General features: G+C 40.9%; 2 protein-coding genes across 4 annotated transcripts; one reads left to right on the top strand and one right to left on the bottom strand.

Moving 5' to 3' along the window:
* Nucleotides 1–1,109: 1,109 nt before the first annotated feature.
* On the bottom strand, nt 1,110–3,993 carry LOC111806580 (probable plastid-lipid-associated protein 11, chloroplastic). 3 transcript variants are annotated; one of them, XM_023691951.1, is made up of 3 exons: nt 3,478–3,993; nt 3,247–3,312; nt 1,110–1,458 (listed from the first exon to the last, which is right to left on the bottom strand). In XM_023691951.1, exons 1-3 carry the CDS (start codon nt 3,954–3,956, stop codon nt 1,359–1,361), a joined length of 645 nt encoding a protein of 214 aa, XP_023547719.1. In that variant the 5' UTR covers nt 3,957–3,993; the 3' UTR covers nt 1,110–1,358. The 3 variants fall into 3 exon arrangements, with proteins under 3 accessions (XP_023547719.1, XP_023547718.1, XP_023547720.1); XM_023691950.1 differs by lacking the exon at nt 1,110–1,458 and adding an exon at nt 1,652–1,868; XM_023691952.1 differs by lacking the exon at nt 1,110–1,458 and adding an exon at nt 2,698–3,097.
* A 286-nt stretch (nt 3,994–4,279) lies between these two features.
* Nucleotides 4,280–6,616, top strand: LOC111806581 (beta-fructofuranosidase, insoluble isoenzyme 1-like). The gene is made up of 6 exons (XM_023691954.1): nt 4,280–4,481; nt 4,586–5,451; nt 5,559–5,717; nt 5,860–6,098; nt 6,179–6,269; nt 6,341–6,616. Exons 1-6 carry the CDS (start codon nt 4,280–4,282, stop codon nt 6,518–6,520), a joined length of 1,737 nt encoding a protein of 578 aa, XP_023547722.1. The 3' UTR covers nt 6,521–6,616.
* The last annotated feature ends 5,069 nt before the right edge of the window (nt 6,617–11,685 follow it).

Genomic DNA, 11,685 nt, shown 5'->3' with positions numbered 1-11,685 from the left:
TCCCGTTTATGTGACGAACCGAACAACCATCGTTAGGTCCCGAATTCTGCAAACCGCCGGATCCTGACCAAGATCTAATCTCCATTACATGGTACGATATATCTATCGATTCGAAGAACTGACTTTCAGTTGTAAGTCATCTATTATGCTCCTATCTAAAGTGATGCTAGGTTACTTCACCTTCACCCTCCAGAAAGACATGTGCAGGTGCACTTCGCTCGGCCATTTTTAAATTTATATACAAATTATGTTACACCAATGTTTTATCCTCTTGTCTTGGGGAAGCTAGAGAATTCCCCAACAACCTACGAGCTTAGACCCACCAAAGTAACTTCCCACATATGTGGTAAAATTGTTTTGTTTTGTTGGAAGTTGGAACCTAACCACCGGGCTCGTTTCCATCTTTTACTCTCTATTTTAAAGTTGAGCAAGAGCATGGATTTGTTTTAAAGATGAAGGTGCACATCGATCCATATTGACTTTCATATAAATTAGCATTGAAAATCTAATGATTCAATTTTATTAATATGAAAATGATGTTTTACTCTCTATTTTAAGTAGTTGTGGCTCGAATTAAGGATGAGAATCGTAGGTTGAGAGAGAGACTGATGAACATAAAAAGGAAATGGCGACTACTATGATGTGTAGCTTCGAATGATGAAATGTCATGGAGAATTAATGAGAGTAATTGTTATAATTGAGAACTAAGACATTGACCAACATAAACCACGGAAGAATTATGAGCAAAATTAAAAGTTTAAAATCTATAGAACACTTTTTTGGAGATCATGATAATTTGACCGTCAATCAATGTATTAGGAAAAAAAAAAAATTAAGATTTCACATGTCAATATAGATATTTTTATGAAATGATATTGTAACTACTCAAGCCCACCATTTGTAAAGATCCAAGCCCACCACTAGCAGATGATCCTCTTAGAAATTTTTCTTAGAAATTTTTCTTTCGAGCTTTCTCTCACAGATGTGGGATCTCACATATATTAATACTAAAAACATTTGGATGGTCTATAGATGAATGGATACCTGTGCCTACACATATTTATCAACAGATATGTAGGTGCCTACCTACCTTCATCACCCAGTAAATATGAAGATTGGATACGAATATTTGAACCTTTTAACTATACACCATTATCAATTGTTAGCCCAAATAATGGTAATCGAAGTTTACAACAATAATACTTAAACAGTGAGAGCAGCCGCATGAGTGTTGCATAATAAGGACATAGATTCCAGAAGGATAGACGTACTCGGGATCAATTTAGATGATTATAACACTAATACAATTTACTGCATTGTGTTTCTATAGCAGCAATGAAAACCAGTGATCTAGCTTTTCATTCTTTCCAGGTGTAGGGAGCACGTTCAACAATCAAATAATCATCTCTGATATCTTTTACAACCCGGATATCCTCATCGAGGTATACAGTCTCGAACCTATAGAAAATAAGACAAAATGCCACATTTATGCTCATGATTGAATAACAAATAAAATGGTCCAGAAAAGAACCGAACATCTAATACTCTTATCTGTAGGATCTAGACATTATCTTTCGTTCAAGTTTAGATACAAGTATGAACGCCCGAACCAAAATAATAATAAAAAATAAAAAAAAATAAAAGTAAAAGAGCGAATATTTCATTTTTAGTAAAATCCAAAAGTAAAATCAAGCGGCAAGTAAATAATATCATACCATTCACTGTAATAGAAGTAAAACTCGTTGAGCTCTCTTATTATAACCGGAGGCATTAGAGTTACAAGACATCTATCAACATGCCATAAATAGAATCGAACTCCAGTTTTCACATGTCCGTGATTCTTTGGAGGAATAAAAGAGGCAATGGTGCTGTAGGCAGATTGGTAAGTAGTATTGGTTATTTTGGAATAACCTCAACAAGCTAATGGCAATACCGTCAGATCAAAACTAGAGAAGTACAATATGAAAGAAAGAGGATTAATGCAAGATCCCACATTGATTGGAGAGAAGAGGGAAACAAAACGAGTATGAAAACCTCTCCCTAGCAGACGCGTTATAAAACCGTGAGGTTGACGTTGATACGTAATGGGTCAAAGCGGACAATATCTTTTTTAAATCCAATATTTGCAATACTTTACTCAGATGGTAACTCCCCAATAGTTTTAGATCCCACGAGAAAACGGAAGTTCTATGGTGATTTTCATTTCCTTATTGAGAAATGATCTAGTGGTAAGCACACTCGTCTGAATTTCATTGAATTTCATTTTAGGATATGGTAGGTGGATCTGGAACGTAGTTGTAACGGCCCAAGCCTACCACTAGCAAATATTTTCTAGCTAGGGAGAGGTTTCCACACCTTATAAAGAATGTTTTGTTCTCCTCCCCAACCGATGTGGGATCTCACAATCCACCCCCCTTCGGGGCCCAGCGTCCCTGCTGGCACACCGTCTCATGTCCACCCCCCTTCAAGGCTCGGCCTCCTTGCTTGCACACCCCCTCGTGTCCACGCCCTTTGGGACTCAGCCTCTGTACATCGCCTGGTATCTGGCTCTGATACCATTTGTAACGGCCTAAGCCCACCGCTAGCAGATATTGTCCTCTTTAGACTTTCCCTTTCGAGCTTTCCTCAAGGTATTTAAAACGCGTCTGCTAGGGGAGGTTTCCACTCTTTTATAAAAAAGGTTTCGTTCTCCTCCCCAATTGATATGGGATCTCACAATAGTACTTTAAAGTCATCAGCCACTTTGATGGTTTGATGAATATTTTTTTCAGACACAATATGTTTGATTGTAATGTCGCAGGTAATGAAGTCAATAGAAATTTGTGTAAGATCATGGAATGTGTTTCTTAGATTCGGAGTTGTTATTTCTATAAAACCACTGCATATCTTCAATAGAATTCTCTCTTTGAATGACTTTTCAAACCCCTTGGATTCATATGGATTACACCATGTCACATGACATGAAGGAATTTTTAACATGAAGGATGATATTGTCCGAGAATCAGCTTTTTGTAGAGATAGAAGGTGGAGTTTTTGATGTATCAGGGATTGAAGTCATTGATGAGTCTCAGTCTATAATTTGTCCTAGCTTTTGATTCTATTATTGATCGAACAGCAAGAACATGGTGAACTCAGAGTTTAACATCAATCTTATAGATTTATCAAATATTTCAGACATGTCATATAAACATTAACCATATAGAAAAAAAGTGAACAAAAGGGAACTCATAAAGATAATTAACTCACCAGCCCTGTCCGAATGGTGGCAAAGGAATTTCCCAGTTTTTTCCTCGCAGAACAGCACTTGTAAATCTAAACAACCAGATTCAAACTCAATATCAAATGTAAATTATATGCTAATTTGATTGCTTTAAAATACAACCATTGAATTGAAACAGCAATTCATCCAAACGACCTATGAAGACGAAATTAAAGGCACATTTGTATGGATTAAAAGCAGAGGGAGAGAGAACATACCTAAAATTCACTCTCTGAGAGGAAGCAACTTCAATGCTGGATCGAACGAAGAAAACCCCATCTGGAGGAAAAGTGATGACATTATTAAGACTCTTTTTCTTGACATCAATCACCTGCAAAACATCCCCAGCTTGAGTACCAAACAAGTGAGCCTTCTCAATGATGAACAGCTGCTCTTTCTCAGTGGTCCATAGAAGGCGCCATGTCGCAGAAAGTGAATCGTCCGTAGTGACAGAATTTCGGCCCAGAGACGCCAAGGCGTCGATCGATTTCACAATTGAAGCAAGTTTCTGAGGGCTTTTCTGGGTCTTGAGACCTCTTTCTTGGTCGGAGATGAGGGCGAGGAGTTGGTCTCTGGGTGATTGAGATTGAATGGATATGGAAGAACAAGAGATTTTGGGGAGTTGAGAGAGATGGGTTCCAATGGAAGAAGAAGGGGAATTGAAGGGACGCGATGGAAGGGAGAGGGATTTGGCCATAATGAGAAAATTATGTGATCATCCATCCTCTATCAGTTTCTTTCTACGGATTATTTCACAATTTTTGTGAAATAAAAAACACAAAAATATATATATGAAAAAAAAAAATGTTCATATCATTAATATCCTTGAAATTGAAGTGAGATAAATTTAGATTTTTGAGTTTAAAGATATTTTTTTAACCCGTTGAAAGTTGAAAGTTTGAGATTATTTTAACTAATTTATCCTATTTTTAGATTAAATTTATATTTCTTCCTCTATAAATAGTATCAAACTCTTATTTCTTCTTCGCTACAAACTCCACTAACAAAGCAAATTCCACAATGAATTTCTTCACTCTCCTAGCTATTCTTCTCGGATTCTCCTTTTGTTCTTTGTTCATTGATAATGGTCTTGTGGTAGTTCAAGCTCTCCATAAAATCTATCCCGAATTACAGTCTCTCGAAAATGGCAACGACACCACTGAGATCAAGCAGCTCCATCGAACTGGTTTCCACTTTCAACCTCATCGTCACTGGATGAACGGTTCGTAATTTCTACATTTTCCCTTTTGACGTGGAGAATACAAGTGTGCACATGTTTTTATAATTATTTTGATATGAGCTCCATAAACATGTCATCTTATGCAGACCCGAATGGCCCAATGTATTTCAAGGGAATTTACCATCTCTTCTATCAATACAACCCTGAAGGCGCGGTTTGGGGGAACATTGTCTGGGCGCACTCAATTTCCAAAGACCTTATCAACTGGAAGTCACTCAAACCCGCGCTTTCCCCCTCAAAGCCCTTTGATATTAATGGTTGTTGGTCTGGCTCCGCCACCGTCCTCCCCGGCCTCAAGCCCGTCATTTTATACACTGGAATCGACTCCCAGAATCGACAGGTACAAAACTACGCCATTCCAGCAAACCTCTCTGATCCGCATCTAACTGAGTGGGTCAAACCGGATAACAATCCGATTGTTGACCCGGGTACGGAGGTCAATAGTAGCGCCTTTCGGGACCCGTCGACGGCGTGGCTGAGCCTCAACGGTCACTGGAAGACCATCATTGGCAGCAGGAGCGAGCAGACGGGAATGGCGTATTTGTATAGAAGCAAGGATTTTTTGAATTGGACTAAGGTGGAACAGCCTTTACATTCTGTTCCGAATACCGGAATGTGGGAGTGCCCTGATTTCTACCCAGTTTCCCACTTCGGTAGATTTGGTTTGGACACGTCGGTGACGGGAAATTGGGTTAAACATGTGTTGAAGGTGAGCTTGGAGATGACTAGATATGAGTATTATACGGTGGGGAAGTATTATCCGATGACGGACAAGTATGTTCCCGATAATACCTCGGCGGATGGGTGGAGTGGGCTGAGGTATGACTATGGCAACTTCTATGCTTCCAAGTCGTTCTATGATCCGATGAAGAAGAGAAGGGTTTTGTGGGGTTGGGCTAATGAATCTGATAGTGTCCAGGATGATGTTTCCAAGGGATGGGCTGGAATTCAGGTCTGTTTTAGATGCAATGTGCTCTGTTTTGCTCTGTTTTGTTCTATTTTTAATTGAATTTGCTCTATTTTGTATTTGGGCCGACCTTTTCTTTGTCCTTTTTGTAGGCGATTCCTAGGACGGTGTGGTTGGATCCCAATGGAAAGCAGCTCTTACAATGGCCAATTATGGAGCTCAATAGGTTGCGACGGAAGATAGTTATGATGATAAATCAAAAGCTGGTTAAGGGACAAAATGTTGAGATCAAAGGAATTACTGCGGCTCAGGTCAGTATGTTTAATTCATAACCAACCTGCTCTTAACCCAAATCCCCGACACTGTGGTTTGTAGCGGGTTAAGAAGATGTGAAAGCACCTCTAAGATCAAACAGGGTGTCATTTGATCGATTGTTTCTTGTGTTTTATACAGGCGGATGTTGAAGTTATCTTTAGCTTTTCGAGTTTGGATAACGCGGAGGCATTTGATCCAAGCTGGGTGGACGCACAAGCCGTGTGCAGTCAGCTGGGATCAACGGCCCAAGGTGGTGTCGGACCCTTTGGGCTTCTGACTCTGGCTTCAGAAAACCTCGAGGAGTTCACTCCTGTGTTCTTCAGGATCTTCAAGGCAGAGACTAACCACGTGGTTCTTATGTGCTCTGATGCAAGAAGGTAGCTTCAATTCCCTTATTAAAAGACCTTATACTATTTTTTCATATTTACAAAGCTCTTGTTTCTCTCTTTTGGTGTAGCTCTTCTTTGAAGGATGGATTATACAAGCCGACATTTGCGGGTTTCGTCGACATCGATTTGTCGAGTAAAAAGCTCCCATTAAGAAGTTTGGTACGTTAAAGTCATAGTCTAATACGTTCTCGCACCATATCGGCAAATCTAAACTATGTATTATTGTGCAGATTGATCACTCGGTGATAGAGAGTTTTGGTGGAGGAGGAAAAACATGCATAACTTCGAGGGTATACCCAACAAAGGCGGTGTTTGAGGATGCTCATTTGCATGTGTTCAACAATGGAACAGAGTCTATCACGGTGGAGTATCTAAGCGCTTGGAGTATGAGAAGTGCTTGGGTGAACTAACTTAAGTTAGAACAAATTTCTAACCACTAATAATGTTAGAACTATCTTTTTCTAACCACTAATAAGGTTAGAACTAACTCTTATTTTTTTTGTTTAATTAAGGTTAATGGCAGATTAGCCTCTTTTTTTGTCCATGAATAAAGAGTTATTAGCCAGATTTTTAGAATTTTCGTTTGTTGATCTTTATTAATTTATAAATATTTTTTTAGACATAGTGTTGTAACAATTAACTCTACAGACAACCCTCGAGGAAAGTAATGAAATAAATAAAGTATAAACAAGATAAAAAGATACTTTTGAAAATTCAAATTAAAAAAATAAAAATAAAGAAATAATTCCTTTTTGAAGATGGTCCTTGCATTATTGTGAAGTAAGTACACTTTGATAAAGTTATTCTTCTCATATTTCAAGTTATAAGATCTTCATGTATTTCTTACCTTCATATATTAATTTCTTTAAATAATAAACCATTAACTCTAATGTTTCTTCCTTAATAAGCCTCTAAGATTTTGAAATACCCTCCTCTTCAATAAGAAATTTATGTAACACGAGTCACATTTTTACTAGCTACGACTGAATCTAAGTTGGGTTGAAAAAATCTTTTGGTCCAACCCGAAATTTCAGGTTGATTGAATGTTGAGCAAGGTGAGATAGTCAACAGTTGTTCACTCTGAACTGGGACTATAATAGGGCTATGCTGGCCTCTTCCTTACTCAGATTGTTTACTTGGTAGTTGGTGATTCGATACATATGGGTAATAAGAGGGCGCTTATGCCCTGATGGTGGGGCCTTATGGGGAAGGGCCCAGCCCAATAAGGATAGCACATCCCCCATGTATCGACTTTTTCACTCTTTCTAGTCGGTGGAACCGGTGAACCACGCAAGCAGGTTAGATGCGTGAGGCAGAGGGCTCGTAGTACCCCCTTTTCTTGATGCAGCCTTTTCTTGAATCACCTACTTTCTAGTCGGTGGAACCGGTGAACGACGCGAGCAAGTTAGATGCGTGAGGCAGAGGGCTCCTAGTACCCCCTTTGCTCGTAGTACCCCCTTTTCTTGATGCAGCCTTTTCTTCGCTGAATCAGGGCTCGTAGTACCCCCTTTTCCTACCTTTTCTTCGCTAAATCACCTACTAAAAGGCAGGCCTGCATGCTGACTTTTTCACTCTTTCTAGTCGGTGGAACCGGTGAACCACGCAAGCAAGTTAGATGCGTGAGGCAGAGGGCTTGTGGGCTTGTAGTACCCCCTTTTCTTGATGCAGCCTTTTCTTCATTGAAGGCTTGTGGGCTTGTAGTACCCCCTTTTCTTGATGCAGCCTTTTCTTCATTGAATCACCCCCGTTTTCTTGATGCAGCCTTTTCTTCATTGAATCACCCCCATTTTTTTGATGCAGCTTTTTCTTCATTGAATCACTTACTAAAAGGTAGGCCTGCACGCTGAGACTGACAGAGGGCTTGTAGTACCCCTTTTCTTGATCTAGCCTTTTCTTCATCGAATCACCTACTAAAAGGCAGGCCGAATCACCTACTAAAAGGCAGGCCGAATCACCTACTAAAAGGCAGGCCGAATCACCTACTAAAAGGCAGGCCAGACAGGCGGTGGACTCTTTCATTAGGGAAGGGAAGGAGGGAAGGGAAGAAGGGGCCTAAGCACAGCAAATGCCATACATACACTTGAGTGGCAAAGGAAAGCGAGATCGTACCTCTTTTTTCAGGCCTGTTTGAACATACGGTTCCCACAGAAGATCAAGTTGGTGAGTCGTGTGATGGGAAACTTTTCCGCACGGTTCGGAGAGCACTGAATTAGAATGAGAGGTTCATCACCACATCATTGCATGCAAGGGGAGCTCGCTCGATTCCCAAATTAGTCCGACTCGTTATTCACTTCTGCCTCCGTGTTCGATAGCCTGACCGCAGTGATGTTAATTGTGATTACATTCATAAGTAGCTTGGTCCATCTTTATTCCATTTCATATATGTCTGAGGATCTGCATAGCCCTCAATTTATGTGTTATTTATCCATTTTTACTTTTTTTATGCCAATGTTGGTGACCGGAGATAACTCTCTTCAATTATTTCTGGGATGGGAAGGAGTAGGTTTTGCTTCATATTTGTTAGTTCATTTCTGGTTTACACGACTTCAGGGAGATAAAGCAGCTATAAAAGCTATACCTATCAATCGAGTAGGTGATTTTGGATTAGCTCCTGGGATTTTGGGTCGTTTTACTCTATTTCAAACAGTAGACTTTTCAACCATTTTTGCTCATGCTAGTGCCCCTAGAAATTCTTGGATTTCTTGCAAAATGAGTTGAATGTCATAACTCTTATTTGTATTTTACTTCTTATTGGTGCTGTTGGGAAATCCGCACATATAGGATCGCATACTTGGTCACCCGATGCAATGGAGGGGCCCACTCCAGTATCCGCTTCGATTCATGCAGCTACTATGGTAACAGCTGGCGTTTTCACGATAGCAAGGTGCTCCCCTTTATTTGAATACCCACCTATGACTTTGATTGTTATTACTTCTGTAGGAGCTACGACGTCATTCCTTGCGGCAACCATTGGAATATTACAGAACAATCTAAAGAGGGTCATAGCTTATTCAACTTGCAATCAATTAGGCTATATGATCTTTGCTTGCAGCGTCTCTAACTATTCGGTTAGCATCTTTCACTTAATGAATCATGCATTTTTCAAAGCATTACTATTCCTGAGTGCAGCTTCGGTGATTCATGCCATGTCGGATGAGCAAGATATGCGGAAGATGGGGTGCTTGCCTCCTCGTTCCCTTGTACCTATGCCATGATGCTCATGGGCAGCTTATCTCTAATTGGATTTCCTTTTCTAACTGGATTTTATTCCAAAGATATGATCTTAGAGCTCGCTTACACTAAGTATACCATCAGTGGGAACTTTGCTTTCTGGTTGGGAAGTGTCTCTGTCCTTTTCACCTCTTGTTACTCTTTTCATTCACTTTTTCTAACATTTCTAGTACCAACTAATTCATTTGGGCGATACATCATAAGATGTCATGATGCGCCCATTCCTATGGCCATTCCTTTAATCCTTCTCGCTCTCGGGAGTCTATTTGTAGGATACTTGGCCAAAGTGTGACCAGTAAGCCTATAAGTCAGTATTGTGACGAAGCGGCTCTTGCTCACCCGACACGATCGTACGAAGTCATAATTCACCCAACACGATCATCGGTGGTGAACTAGAATTGGAGATCGGATGCGGGCGAAATTCCTNGCTTCGATTCATGCAGCTACTATGGTAACAGCTGGCGTTTTCACGATAGCAAGGTGCTCCCCTTTATTTGAATACCCACCTATGACTTTGATTGTTATTACTTCTGTAGGAGCTACGACGTCATTCCTTGCGGCAACCATTGGAATATTACAGAACAATCTAAAGAGGGTCATAGCTTATTCAACTTGCAATCAATTAGGCTATATGATCTTTGCTTGCAGCGTCTCTAACTATTCGGTTAGCATCTTTCACTTAATGAATCATGCATTTTTCAAAGCATTACTATTCCTGAGTGCAGCTTCGGTGATTCATGCCATGTCGGATGAGCAAGATATGCGGAAGATGGGGTGCTTGCCTCCTCGTTCCCTTGTACCTATGCCATGATGCTCATGGGCAGCTTATCTCTAATTGGATTTCCTTTTCTAACTGGATTTTATTCCAAAGATATGATCTTAGAGCTCGCTTACACTAAGTATACCATCAGTGGGAACTTTGCTTTCTGGTTGGGAAGTGTCTCTGTCCTTTTCACCTCTTGTTACTCTTTTCATTCACTTTTTCTAACATTTCTAGTACCAACTAATTCATTTGGGCGATACATCATAAGATGTCATGATGCGCCCATTCCTATGGCCATTCCTTTAATCCTTCTCGCTCTCGGGAGTCTCTTTGTAGGATACTTGGCCAAAGTGTGACCAGTAAGCCTATAAGTCAGTATTGTGACGAAGCGGCTCTTGCTCACCCAACACGATCGTACGAAGTCATAATTCACCCAACACGATCATCGGTGGTGAACTAGAATTGGAGATCGGATGCGGGCGAAATTCCTGCCAATGGCTGAGATGTTCAGTCGACTCCCTCCCCCTTTGTGGGGGTTCGGACCCTACGAGTGAGCAGAAAAGGGAGGAGGAAAGAGGCCCTGGCGAACCGTCATAATTAGTGAACAAGTGTAAGCGTAACTATTCAGTTAGCATCTTTCACTTAATGAATCATGCATTTTTCAAAGCATTACTATTCCTGAGTGCTGGTTCGGTCATTCATGCCATGTCGGATGAGCAAGATATGCGTAAGATGGGGGGGCTTGCCTCCTCGTTCCCTTTGACCTATGCCATGATGCTCATGGGCAGCTTATCTCTAATTGGATTTCCTTTTCTAACTGGATTTTATTCCAAAGATGTGATCTTAGAGCTCGCTTACACTAAGTATACCATCAGTGGGAACTTTGCTTTCTGGTTGGGAAGTGTCTATGTCCTTTTCACCTCTTATTACTCTTTTCATTCACTTTTTCTAACATTTCTAGTACCAACTAATTCATTTGGGCGAGACATCATAAGATGTCATGATGCGCCCATTCCTATGGCCATTCCTTTAATCCTTCTCGCTCTCGGGAGTCTCTTTGTAGGATACTTGGCCAAAGTGTGACCCGTAAGCCTATAAGTCAGTATTGTGACGAAGCGGCTCTTGCTCACCCAACACGATCGTACGAAGTCATAATTCACCCAACACGATCATCGGTGGTGAACTAGAATTGGAGATCGGATGCGGGCGAAATTCCCGCCAATGGCTGAGATGTTCAGTCGACTCCCTCCCCCTTTGTGGGGGTTCGGACCCTACGAGTGAGCAGAAAAGGGAGGAGGAAAGAGGCCCTAGCGAACCGTCATAATTAGTGAACAAGTGTAAGCTTCGTTGCCTGACGGTATGGAGTACTGACCACACCAAGGGACAGGCCCTGAAGCGAAGGACGGGAACGAGCGGAATCAATGTGTTCAAATTTCTGGCCTTGCACCGACCATCTAATGGACCATGGACTAAACGACCACAGCCTGAAAGGACTATGTCGAGGGAACCGCCGCCCGCCTATGGGCCGCTATAACTATCCAAGAAGACACTCGAAACTGAAAGGATAAAAAACCCACCCGG

This window comes from Cucurbita pepo, chromosome LG12, assembly GCF_002806865.2.
Source record: "Cucurbita pepo subsp. pepo cultivar mu-cu-16 chromosome LG12, ASM280686v2, whole genome shotgun sequence".
Classification (NCBI taxonomy): Eukaryota; Viridiplantae; Streptophyta; class Magnoliopsida; order Cucurbitales; family Cucurbitaceae; genus Cucurbita; species Cucurbita pepo.
This window is presented reverse-complemented; position numbering and strand designations above follow the sequence as displayed.

Excerpts from the sequence above, each read along its gene's own strand:
- LOC111806580 (XM_023691950.1), bottom strand. The coding sequence starts at position 3,956 with ATGGCCAAATCCCTCTCCCTTCCATCGCGTCCCTTCAATTCCCCTTCT. Across the intron at positions 3,313-3,477 it reads TCTCAGAGAGTGAATTTTAG|ATTTACAAGTGCTGTTCTGC; the intron begins GTATGTTCTCTC and ends CTGGTTGTTTAG. Across the intron at positions 1,869-3,246 it reads CCACCATTCGGACAGGGCTG|CACCATTGCCTCTTTTATTC; the intron begins GTGAGTTAATTA and ends ATCTGCCTACAG.
- LOC111806581 (XM_023691954.1), top strand. The coding sequence starts at position 4,280 with ATGAATTTCTTCACTCTCCTAGCTATTCTTCTCGGATTCTCCTTTTGT. Across the intron at positions 5,452-5,558 it reads AGGGATGGGCTGGAATTCAG|GCGATTCCTAGGACGGTGTG; the intron begins GTCTGTTTTAGA and ends TCCTTTTTGTAG. Across the intron at positions 5,718-5,859 it reads AAGGAATTACTGCGGCTCAG|GCGGATGTTGAAGTTATCTT; the intron begins GTCAGTATGTTT and ends TGTTTTATACAG.